This window comes from Aquarana catesbeiana, linkage group LG02 (genome assembly GCF_042186555.1).
Source record: "Aquarana catesbeiana isolate 2022-GZ linkage group LG02, ASM4218655v1, whole genome shotgun sequence".
Taxonomy (NCBI): domain Eukaryota; kingdom Metazoa; phylum Chordata; class Amphibia; order Anura; family Ranidae; genus Aquarana; species Aquarana catesbeiana.
In genome coordinates, this window is record NC_133325.1 from 627524317 (window position 1) to 627537039 (window position 12723).

At 42.0% G+C, this 12723-nt stretch overlaps 1 protein-coding gene across 1 annotated transcript in view; it reads left to right on the plus strand.

Annotated features, from left to right (window-relative positions):
- The window catches only part of AKAP17A (A-kinase anchoring protein 17A), a 35244-nt gene that overhangs the window by 7305 nt on the left and 15216 nt on the right, over positions 1 to 12723 (plus strand). Inside the window, exon 3 of the mRNA XM_073616410.1 lies at positions 1561 to 1709. Coding sequence (XP_073472511.1) covers positions 1561 to 1709 — 149 coding nt within the window. The remainder of the gene's footprint in view (positions 1 to 1560; positions 1710 to 12723) is intronic.

Here is a 12723-nt window from a genome sequence, read left to right on the forward strand (position 1 = left end):
AACTCCTGTAGGAGCAGTTTTTAAGCCAGTGTACATGAATCTCCCCACATTCCTGTTCAAATCCCAGGTAACACTACTCGCTATTGGTAAGTACTTGACCGAAAGTATCGGTACTTGTACTTGCCGGTAAAATATCGGTGCAACCCTACTTTCCACCATATAGTATCCGTAGTAGAGCCGATATTTAGAAATCTCGGTGGCCGATATATGATACCGATATGTTAGGCCGATTTTTTTTTTTTTTTTTTTTTTTTTTTTTTTTTTTTTTTTTTTTTTTTTTTTTTTCCTTCATCTCATAAAATCTAACATTTAGACCCCTTTCACACTGGGGCGTTTTTGGGCTAAAAATAGCACCTGTAAAGTGCCTGCAAATCACAGTGCAGTCACAGTGTGAAAGCCCGAGTGCTTTCATACTGAGGTGATGCGCTGGCAGGATGTTAAAAAAAAGTCCTGCAAGCAGCATCTTTGGAGCAGTGCATACCGCTGCTCCACCACTCCTGCCCATTGAAATGAATGCGCACCACTGCCGAAGCGCCTGCAAAGCGTTTCGGCAGCGGCGCATTTAACCCCTTCCTCAGCCGCTAGCTGGGTTATGACTGCCCCGCTAGCAGCCGAATGGTGCCGTTAAAATAAAGATGAAGCGCCGCTAAAACTAGCAGTGTTTTACCGTCAACGCATGCCCGCTCCATTGTGAAAGCAGCCTTAAGTAGTAAGTGATACAGAATTTTTTTTACATTTTAGAACATTTAAAACTATATCTTAAATATTAAATACACAAAACAGGTAATCAAAACTTTTGGACGAAAAAAAAAAAATGGGCTAACTTTACTGCTTATATTTTTTTTTTTTTTTTTTTTAATTCATTAGTGTATTTTTTCAAAAAATATTGTGTTTGAAAGACCGCTGCGCAAATACCGTGTGACATAAAATATTGCAACAACCGCTATTTTATTCACTAGGGTCTCTGCTAAAAAAAAATATATATATATGATGTTTGGGGGTTCTAAGTGATTTTCTAGAAGAAAATATAGGATTTTTACTTGTAAGCAACAAGTGTCAGAAAAGATTTAGTCTTTAAATGGTTAAACTGAGAGCTTCTTCTATTACAGAAGTCATTTGCAAGTCGCGCTGAAGTTATAAGCTGCCTTTTTTATCAGCACAATCGGCCGATGCCGATTAAATAAAAAACGCCAAATATCAGCCGATATATCGGTCAAACTCTAATCCATAGGTACTTAAAAAAAAAAAAAAAATCAAAGAGTCCATTCACTCTGATCCAGTCTGCTCTTATTTCTCCAAAAATGAAGTATCCTTTTTTGAGTACACTATATAAAGAGGGAATTCAGGCAGAAGGGTGGAAATATGTTCTGTGTTCATTTATTGTATACATTTTTTTTTTTTTTTTTTTTTTTTTATTATTAGTGGACAAATGAGGACTAAATACATTGTCAGCAGGTATAATTCATTTTACAGAATTTGTTCTTTTTCACTTCAAAATAAAATAAATGGAGATAACAAAACATTATTTTGCCTAAATCTTTGACCTTTTTCAACTTGCAGGTTTCCTTCGATAAAACAAAGCATCTTACTGAAACATCTATTAAAAAGCGTCAACTTGAACGGCAGAGATTGCAAGAACTTGAACAGCGGAGAGAGGAGCAGAAGAGAAAACAGAAGGAAGCTGAAGAAAAACAAAAAGAAGAGGAACGGTAAGGGTCAGATGAACAAAACATTAGCAATACAGGAAACTGTTTTATTCTTTTATCATATGTTACACCTATCTCTTTCATTCTTGCCAGAAGGTGGGCAACAAAGACACTAGTTTAACCACTTGTGAACCGCCTGCAATGTACTGCGGACGGGCGGCCTGTGCAGGCAAAGCAATATACGGGTACGCCGCTGCTTGCTTCTGGGTTTACACTGGTTGTACACAGCGGGAGCCTGTCAGCAAGTTCCGGGCAATGAGTCATGGTCGGGACTTGCTTATCGGCTGAGTCCAATCACAGCCCAGAGCCCTGTGTTGACAATCAACACAAAGCTCTGTATGGAGGGAATGATCTCTGTCTCTTATCCCTGCGAAGCAGGAATAAGCAACAAAGAGTTATGTTATTAAAAGCAGCACACATTACTAGAGGTGCACATCTTCACTGGTTTCTCGATTTGATTAAGATTATCCTGTTAACAAATCGGGTAGGTTGAATATATTGAATTATTTTTCAAATCAAGCAGTAAGGGATACAAAATAGAAAAGGGGGGGGGGGGGTAGTGGTAAACAAATGCCACATAATGACATGTGTAACATTAAATAACATACATCACAAATGGTGAATCACAATCAGTAGATTGTGCACAGGGGCAAATACAGAAAAGAAAAAGTCAAGAAGGGGAAAAGAGAGGGGAGGGGGAAATAGATACAGTATGCGGTATGTCTCTTCTGCAGAATATATTACCTGCTGAACAACTCTATGGTGAGAATCTGGGCTATAGCATCCACTATATGTAGTCCACTGCAACAAATTTTAATCCACCTCGGAGATACCTGGAGAGATAGTCTCTTTAGGCAGAAAGTCTATCCAAAAACACGGTGGATCATGACTTACCACAGTTTAAGATGTTTGTCCCATGTGTCTTTTTTTTCTCTTGCCTGCATCTCTTCAATGAGCATGATGTTGTTAATTTATGTCAATCCACCTATGGGGGGGGGGGGGAGATGGAACTGCCTCAGTTTTCCAAAACTTACCTAAAGTAATGAGTTGTTGAGCTGCTGACACGAAGAACCCGAGAAGGTTCATCTTCTGGAATTTAGCTGAACAAGGAAAAATAGATAAAAGTCCCGCTGACGATACCATACTGATAATGCCACTAGGTTTAGTGGGGAGATCATTGACATGGTGCAGAATTTAGCATTATATCCCCATAGTAGTGCACGGAGGTCTATTGGTGCCTTATCTTGTTCAACCGCTGTGGAGAGTTTGGTCAATGGACGGGGAAACCATTCGAGTAATCTGGAAATATTAGCTGATGAAGCGTGATAGATTTCAAAGTCCGGAAGACCCAATCCCCAATTAAGTTTGTGAGAGCATAGCACTTTGTATCTTAGTCTGAAGGGGTGATGTTGCCATAGAAATTTGATCGCCAGGGAGCGCAGCGCTTGGAAGAAGGCTGCCGGCAGAGTCACAAGGGGAGCTTGGAATAAGTATAACCATTTTGGGAGAATATCTATTTTGAGGACATTTTAATGCGACCAAACCATGGTATCTTAATATGGTGCCGTGATTCTAGGGATCGCCTGATTTTGGTCATTAGAGGGCTAAAATTCAGGGACTATAAGTTATGTAAGTCTCCTGGTATTTCCTCCCCAGGAATTTAATTGATTTAGACTGCCAATGAAAAGGGAAATTGTTTTGGATCATGGTTAGAGTAGGAGCTGGTAAAGAAATGCTTCAGTTTTGGCTATGTTCAGTTTTGAAATTACTGTGAGACTCAAAGCGCTGAAGTTCGTGTAAGGAGGAGGGATTTCTAAAATGGGGTTGCCTGACGTATACCAGTAGGTCATCCGCGAATAGAGAAAGCTTGCATTGAGTCAAGGGCATGGATATGCCATGAATAGAATCACTGTTGTGTATAGCATGTGCCAGATGTTCTATAGTTAGGGCAAATAATGGTGACAAGCTTTGGTCCCATTAGTTATCTGGAAAACTTCAGATGGTTGGCTGAGACCCTCGCCAAGGGAGTGGAATACAGTGACATAATAGTTTGGGTCCCAGCCCTGTCTGTTTTAGGGATAATTGAAGAAAAGACCAGTTCACCCTGTCAAATGCTTTCTCATCATTACAAGCCAATCGACAGGTGGGGATGTGTTTACATTGTGCGTATGAGATTAAATGGAGTGTCTTTGTCGTGGTATCCCTAGCCTCCCGACCAGGGATAAAACTGACTTGATCGGAAGTAAAGGAGCTACATGGTTCGCAATAATTTTCAAGAATAACTTAAGGTCCACATTCTGAATTGAAATTGGTCTATAGTTACTGCTACTCGAGTGATCTTGTCCCGGTTTGGGAATAACTGCTATTTGTGCTTGAAGTAACTGGGACGGCAAAGGATGAGGCTCAACTATCTCCTCAAATGCCTGTGCCATCATCAGGGCTAGAAGAGGGGCGAAGGTCTTATAAAAGCGGGGCGTGTATCCGTGCAGGCCTGAACTTTTTCCAGTTTTTTTAAGGATCTTGACTACAGATAGAAAATCTGAGGTAGTAATTGGCCTTTCTAGTTCTTCAAGAGCGCTAGGTGGGATCTCGGGCAAAGTGGTGTCCTTTTATGCATTTAGCCATTCCCAACAAGTCTACTTTGGGGGGCGTGCCAAGGCTCGACGGGGTGGCCAAGTTTATTATTGGAGGTGAGGATATGGGAAATATGTTGCTTTTGTTGTCTTGGATGAATAACCAGTGCCAAGTGTTTGCCACATTTATTGGCTTGAGTATAATGCAGGCGTCTCGCTTTGTCATGCGCTGTCAAAGAGCGCTCCGTCAGCAATCGTAGGAGATCTCTTCTTGCGTTAGATAGCTCTGCCAGGATTGTAGGATCTAGAGTGCGCTTATGGTGATGCCTCTAGAGAAGAGATAAGGGCAAACAGGCGTTTGATATCTGCAGTGATCCATATTGGATGAAGATGCCACACAAGATGCACTTCAGAGCTTCCCATTTGGTCATAGGGGGAGTCGTATCTGCAGTATGGGTTTGTATGAAGTCCCTAATGGCCTTTAGAGATCACAGTCATACAAGTCTGTGAGCGGATTGTCGTTTAGTCGCCAGGATTGTCTATGTGTAGGGAGGGGGGCAGCCTACCCAAAGCTAGGCGCACTGAAGCGTGATCAGACCATACTTTAAGTCCAATAGTGGAGGAAGGATTGAAATCCAACAGTGACTGTGACAGGAAAATATAATCGAGTCTACTATATGAACCGTGTGCTGAAGAGAAAAATGTGTAGTCTCTCTCTGTGGGATGCAGTACCCTCCAACCATCCACCAGGGAGAAATTGGAAAAGACAGAGCGTATCCTAGTTAGTGTGGATGGCGAAATGTGCGACTTGCCAGAGGAAGAGTCCGGCCTCGGTATGAGGGCAACATTCAAATCCCCCCCCCCCCCCCCCCCCCAGCATCAAGTTGAGGGTCCCAAAAGCTTCCATACGCATACCTCCCAACTGTCCCTGATTCTCAGGTGCTGTCCCTGATTTGAAAGTCCCTCTTTCCTCCTCATTTGTCCCTCATTTTGGTCTGATCTGTATAGTTGTGTATATAAAATACACTATCTATCAAAAAGTTGTTTTTTCTCAGTGCTAAAACTTTCATCCATTGTCTAAATTGCTACTTTTGTAAATTACAAAAGCCAGTATAAAGGAATAGTAGTGCTAAAAAAGCACTTATGGGTTTAAAGTGGTTGTTAAGCCACTATCTCATCCTTATATCACCCCCTCTGTCAGATAAAAAGCGGTGTCCTAGTGCCTATGCTTTATATATAAAAAAGAAAAAGATTTCTACCTGTTTTAACAGTATCTTCCAGCGATCACATGACTCCAGGCTCTGAGCTCCTCTCCTCCCCTCCCTGGCTGACGTCAGCAGAGAAATCTCGGCCCCACCCACTGGAGATATTACACAGGGAGAGCTGAGAGCCTGGAGTCATCTTATCGCTGTTAAAAAGCTCTTAGCTCTCCTCGTGTAATATCTCCAGTGGGTGGGGCCGAGATTCCCCTGCTGACGTCAGCCAGGGAGGGGAGGAGAGGAGCTGAGAGCCTGGAGTCATGTGATCCCTGAAAGATAATGTTAAAACAGGTAGATTTTATTTTATTTTTTTTTTATAAAGCATAGACACTAGGACACAGCTTTTTATCTGACAGAGGGATGATAATACAGGTCAGTTAGTTTTGAAGCAGTGGGGAGAGAGGAGCAGATCAGCGATAGTGAGAGATGACAGGTAGGGAGGGGGAGGACGACAGAGGAGACAACAGAGCTGCAGATAGCAGCATATAACAGGGGCACGTACACCGACAATGGTGTCCGGGGCTCAGCATCCCTGATATATCGGAGTCAGCGTACAGAGGGGAGGGTAGAAACTGGCAGGATCAGCCAGGTATTTCAGTTGATGCAGGGGGCCAAAATACACAGCACAAGCACTGTGCTGTATAACATGTTTTAAAGAAACAGGATCTTTATTTTTTATTTTTTTTGGAGGGGTTAACAAACGCTTTAATCATTTTTGTACAATTCTCCTTTTGGGGGTGGCGTGGCAGGGGGTGTGTGCCTACATACTTTTGCCAACAGGTGTCCCTTATTCCCATTTCAGAAAGTTGGGAGTATGCAAACGCACTGTCACCAAGGAGAGGAAGTTGAGCTGTTCCTAATTGGGAAGATATATATTAGCAATTGTAAATGTAGTCTAAATATGTAAAACGTCCCGTGAGCCTCCACTAACTAAAATGTCTAAATGGCACTGTAGAACAGCTGCAAGCGTTAAACAGGTCTCATAAAGCCATAAACAAAATAAATACATACGCTGCGCTTCCAAAATACACTCTACACATTCAGTGTATGTGATAACCAAAGTGCATAAAAAATCATACAGTGAAAAACACAGTCTCTGCCGACTGTAAATAGTGACAATAGTGCAACAAATAAAAAATATATGTAAAAATATGTAAACTTTAGAATGAATAAATGATAGATAAATAAATATGCTAGTATAAAGTGCTAACTTGCATCCATGTGGTAAATAATTATACCAAAATTAATAGTGTCCATAGGATCATATATGATATATAATTTGAACCACTAGAGAAAGATATAAAGAAAAGTGCTTCTGTGCGCATATGTGACATCCAATAATATTAATTCAGAGGTGCTTTAAAGTCCATGCGATTCTGAAACTACCGTGTGGATAATCCAAAGCAAGCTGAAGTGATCACACTCAGGTGCTCCCCCTGGGTATTAAACGCTCACCTCAGAGCATGTGACTTTGCACTTAAGCTCAGTCATAACACGCCTGTGAACCACCTCTGGGCTCTGCAGTCTTGACCAGACTCCTGGATCCGTCAACGCAATACCTCGGTTTAGTAAAAAAAGGACTGGATGGTGTAATATAGTTTGAACAGTTTATTAATCACAAAAGCCCCCCTATGGGGTACTCGCATAGATCAGGCGCACGTCAGTGCGCCACTGTACATCAAACAAAAGTGTCTAAAAATAACGGGCCGGTATGGGATTCCTTCCTGACAGATCACCTGCTGAATGTCCGTCCTGTCCCCTCCCCCTTAACGCGTGTTGATACATGGATTTTCCGCATCTTCTTCAGGGGGAATTATGGACGGCTGACCTGTCAGTTAATATAGAGCGTCCGCAGCCATTTTGTGGTATCCTGGGGACACTCTAGTGCTAAAACCATTGTGCTCAATGAAAATACTACATGGAGTTCAGCTGCCTAGATACATCCAATGATAATAGCATTATACATTCTCCATTATGCTGGCGCCCTACGGTGTCCTCAATGTTCCACCTGGGCTGGCCAAAAGCTAGAAATTTAACTAATGATCTGGACAAACGCGGAGGAATTGGCATACCATGCCATGTGGTGATCAGCATCATATACCTCACCACACAACAAATATAGCAATGCAATGCTTGTAAAAATCTAAAACCATAACACAATTACATATAGTAAGATATATGGAAACCAGAAATACCTTAATGTAAAAGTGTAGTTTAAACAGGGTCCCCTTACTGACACTAATAATCTCTCTTTAAAATCGCATTAAAGATGCATCGTAAAAAAAGGGGAGGGGTTCATTAAAACCCTATAAATATGGTAAATGGTAAATATGCAAAAAGAATATAATGAAACTAGAGAATATTATAGATAAAAATTAATTAAAACTTAATTGTTAATGAGTTTTAATATATTTATTAATAAAAAAATTCATGTATATATTAATATGGTCAGAATCTCTATAGACTGCATGGGAATTTTGATTTATTTATAGTTAATATTTTATGGAGACAGATCTGTGACTCATCTGTTTATTGAGCATTAGGAGTGGCAAATTACAATTTATTATATACATGATGGACTGAATACCTAATGGTTATCTAAAAAGCATTTTAAATCACATTTTTTTATTTAACCCACCAGGTGCCAAAGACCCTAACTGGTGTATCCACCATGATTCCCGTTTACTAATATCAGGCATTTTACTGCATAAACCATGCCCACTGTATCAAATAAAATAAAATCCCTGATGGTGTATGTTTGCTTAGATTGAGGGTTAGAGAAATCCTTTACTTTTCTAATATTTGTAGGGACCCTTACACAGCGATAACACCGTCCAACTGTGGAAGCCTTTAATATCCCAGAACATCTTTGGTTTAAGAGGGGGTGGTTTCACCACATTATGTATTAATCTGTCCCGCAGGTAGCATCCAAGGTACTGTATCCTACAAACGATAGTACTGGATATGTATCCTTATGGGTTCCAACCTCACAGGAATTTATGGAATAGCAGCCTCACTTTTCACTTCCACTGAGCCTGCCTCTTAGGGCAGTGTAACATGTAAACTAGCTATCTCCGATAAGTTTACGATGAAAGAGCTGTGGGTGTAGTCTCAGATGATTCCACTATAGGGCACTGTACAGTGAAAAAAAAAAATAAAATGTATTTTTTTTTACTGTCAGCTGCCAGGGAGAGGGCGTGTCTTCTCTCAGCTCTTGTGACAGAACAGGACAGCACCCTATAGTGCAATTATCTGAGACTACACCCGCAGCTCTTTCATGGTAAACCTATCAGAGATAGCTAGTTTACATGTTACACTCCCCCAAGAGGCAGGCTCAGTGGAAGTGAAAAGTGAAGCCCAAAGGCTGCTATTCCACAAATCCCTGTGAGGTTGGAACCCATAAGGATACATATCCAGTACTATCGTTTGTAGGATACAGTACCTTGGATGCTACCTGCTCATCAATAATGCTATTTACCTTACAGCAGTAAGGTAAGGAGCCACTGCACCTGTTGGTTGCAGGCACACTGAAGACTACAATCACCCAGTCACTTTATTACCTCTGTTTGACTCAACTCAGCACTTTAATTCACCTGCACCTCTTCTTGAAGACTATATATTGAAGATATATTGAAGATATATATATAAACACTATTAAGGTGTAAATATTCCGGGGGTCTCTCCATGCCACAACAAAGAATGCTCGATAATGAATTAACATTTTTTAGTTTCAGTAGGCCCAACAGGAACTAGGTTAAAACCAAGTGAGGGCCACCCGACCCTGATTGGACCCTAGCTTAAGGGGGGGGAACCACCATCAGGTAGAAAACTTGAGGGTCTCAGCCAGCCGGGGATTTGGATGTATTGGAGCAAGAGTGTTTCTTCTTTGCTTGAGATTTCCATCCAGTCGACGGGTAGACCAGGAGCTGCAGCCTTAAGGGGCCAATCGGTGATGGAAATTTAAGGCAGTTGAAAAGTTCCCAGGAAATTGGCCAGGTCTCCAAGCGTGCGGAAGATTGCAGATTTACCATTGTAAGATGCAGAGAGTTGGACTGGGAAGCCCCATCTGTATTTCATCCTTTTATCTTGCAAGGCATCTGTAACAAGTTTAAGGGCTTTTCTCATAGTCAGTCTGCTTGGAGAGATCAGTAAGCAGCATGACCTGGGTTTCATCAAAGAGAATGTAGTCCTGCAACTTTGCTGCCTGCATGATGTCGACGTTGATTTTAAAGAAGTGGATCCTGCAGATTACATCTCTCGGGAACGCTGGATTAGGATTGCAGGGACCCAGGAATCTGTGAATACGGTCTATTTCAATTGCAGAATCTTTAGCCAGACCTAGGAATTGTTTGAATATTGCAGTAGCTGCAGTCGCTAGGTCTTTGGTTTCCATTGATTCAGGCAAGCCCGTTATGCGGATATTGTTGTGACTGCTTCTATTCTCTTGGTCGTCCAGACCATAGAGTTGCTTGATCTGTACAGTGTGTTCCTGCAGGATCACCTCATGCTCATTGAGTTTAGTGACAGAGTCCTCCACAGTGTGCACAATATCTTGTATGCAGTGCCCTATATTCCTGCAGAGGTCAGTCAGTTCCTCCTTGTATGATCATTCCAGTCTGCTAATGTAGGATTCAATGTCATGCCTGGTCGGCAGTGCCTTTTTTATATAACCTTCCATGTCCCAGCCCTCTCTAGAACTGTGGGAAGCGGGAGAGGGGCTCCTGGAGCGTGTGGAGCTGCGCTCTGAATCCAGTGGAGAGCGCGGGTGCTGCCTGGTGTGTACCTGTGAAGCCACTGGTGTATGAGCTGAGTGGGCCGGCACCATCTTGGAAGCAGGGGAGCTCCTGGTGTCCGGGCCGTTGCGCTGGAAGAACTGGCCGATTTCACCTGCTTTTTGATCCCCGCTGGGTCGAAGACACGCTGCTGCTGCACCTGCCCATTGGAGGAGAAGGAGCTGAAAGGGCTGTCGGCAGAGCTGTGAAATGGAGCGGCCGAAGCGGGAGCTTTGAGGAGAAAAATTCCCTGCATGTCTGAACACAGTAGACAACAACAGTATTTAGTACAGTAAATATCATTTATATATCAAAATCATTTAAGTTCATTTTTTTTTCCTCATTAATGTACACACAGCACCCCATATTGACAGAATAACACAGAATTGTTGACATTTTTGCAGATTTATTAAAAAAAAAAAAAAAAAAAAAAAAAAACTGAAATATCACATGGTCCTAAGTATTCAGACCCTTTGCTGTGACACTCATATATTCAACTTAGGTGCTGGCCATTTCTTCTAATCATCCTTTGAGATGGTTCTACACCTTCATTTGAGCTGTGTTTGATTATACTGATTGGACTTGATTAGGAAAGCCACACACCCGTCTATATAAGACCTTACAGCTCACAGTGCATGTCAGAGCAAATGAGAATCATGAGGTTGCAGGAACTGCCTGAAGAGCTCAGACAGAATTGTGGCAAGGCACAGATCTGGCCAAGGTTACAAAAATATTTCTGCTGCACTTAAGGTTCCTAAGAGCACAGTGGTCTCCATAATCCTTAAATGGAAGACGTTTGGGATGACCAGAACCCTTCCTAAAGCCTTCCTGTCTGGCCAAATGGAGCTATTTGGCCAGACAGATGAGAGAGGTAAAGAAGAACCCAAAGATCACTGTGGCTGAGCTCCAGAGATGCAGATGGGAGGAAGTTGTACAAAGTCAACCATCACTGCAGCCCTCCACCAGTTGGGACTTTATGGCAGAGTGGCCTGACGGAAGCCTCTCCTCAGTGCAAGACACATGAAAGCCCGCATGGAGTTTGCTAAAAAAAACACCTGAAGAACTCCAAGATGGTGAGAAATAAGATTCTCTGGTATGATGAGACCAAGATAGAACTTTTTGGCCTTAATTCTAAGCGGTATGTGTGGCGAAAACCAGGCACTGCTCATCACCTGTCCAATACAGTCCCAACAGTGAAGCATGGTGGTAGCAGCATCATGCTGTGGGGGTGTTTTTCAGCTGCAGGGACAGGACGACTGGTTGCAATCGAGGGAAAGATGAATGCGGCCAAGTACAGGGATATCCTGGACAAAGACCTTCTCCAGAGTGCTCAGGACCTCAGACCGGGCCGAAGGTTTACCTTCCAACAAGACAATGACCCTAAGCACACAGCTAAAATAACGAAGGAGTGGCTTCACAACAATTCTGTGACTTCTTTAAAGGCCCATCCAGAGCCCTGACTTAAACCCAATTGAGCATCTCTGGAGAGACCTAAAAATGGCTGTCCACCAATGTTTACCATCCAACCTGACAGAATTGGAGAGGATCTGCAAGGAGGAATGGCAGAGGATCCCCAAATCCAGGTGTGAAACACTTGTTGCATCTTTCCCAAAAAGACTCATGGCTGTATTAGATCAAAAGGGATCTTCTACTAAATACTGAGCAAAGGGTCTGAATACTTAGGACCATGTGATATTTCAGTTTTTCTTTTTTAATAAATCTGCAAAAATGTCAACAATTCTGTGTTTTTCTATCAATATGGGGTGCTGTGTGTACATTAATGAGGAAAAAAAATGAACTTAATTGATTTTCGCAAATGGCTGCAATATAACAAAAAGTGAAAAATGTAAGGGGGTCTGAATACTTTCCGTCCCCACTGTGTATGTATGTGTTATATATATCACACACACACACACACACACACACACACACACACACACAGAGTAAACCCAGCGGGATCAAATACCACAAAAGAAAGCTCTATTTGTGTGAAAAAGAACATTTTAAAGATTCTGTTTGGGTACAGCATTGCATGACTATGCAATTACCAGCTAAAGGTAGCGTAGTAGAGCAAAAAATGGCTTGGTCATGAAGGGGGTAAAACCTTCCAGAGCTGAAGTGGTTTGGTTTGTGTCTTACAGCAAGCTACGACAATACTACATATGTGTTCGGTGGGGTACATTCATTTACTAAAACTGGTGCATTCATTTTGGTGCAGCTGTGCATGGTTGCCAGTCGGCTTCTAACTTCAGCTTGTCCCAATTAAGCTTTGGCAAAAAAACCTGGAAGCTGATCGGTTTCTATGCAGAGCTGCACCAGATTTTGCACTCTCCAGTTTTAGTAAATGACCCCTATTGCTTGTGTTTTTGTTTGTTTGTTTTTTTTTTTGTTTTTTTTTTTTTTTGTACATTTA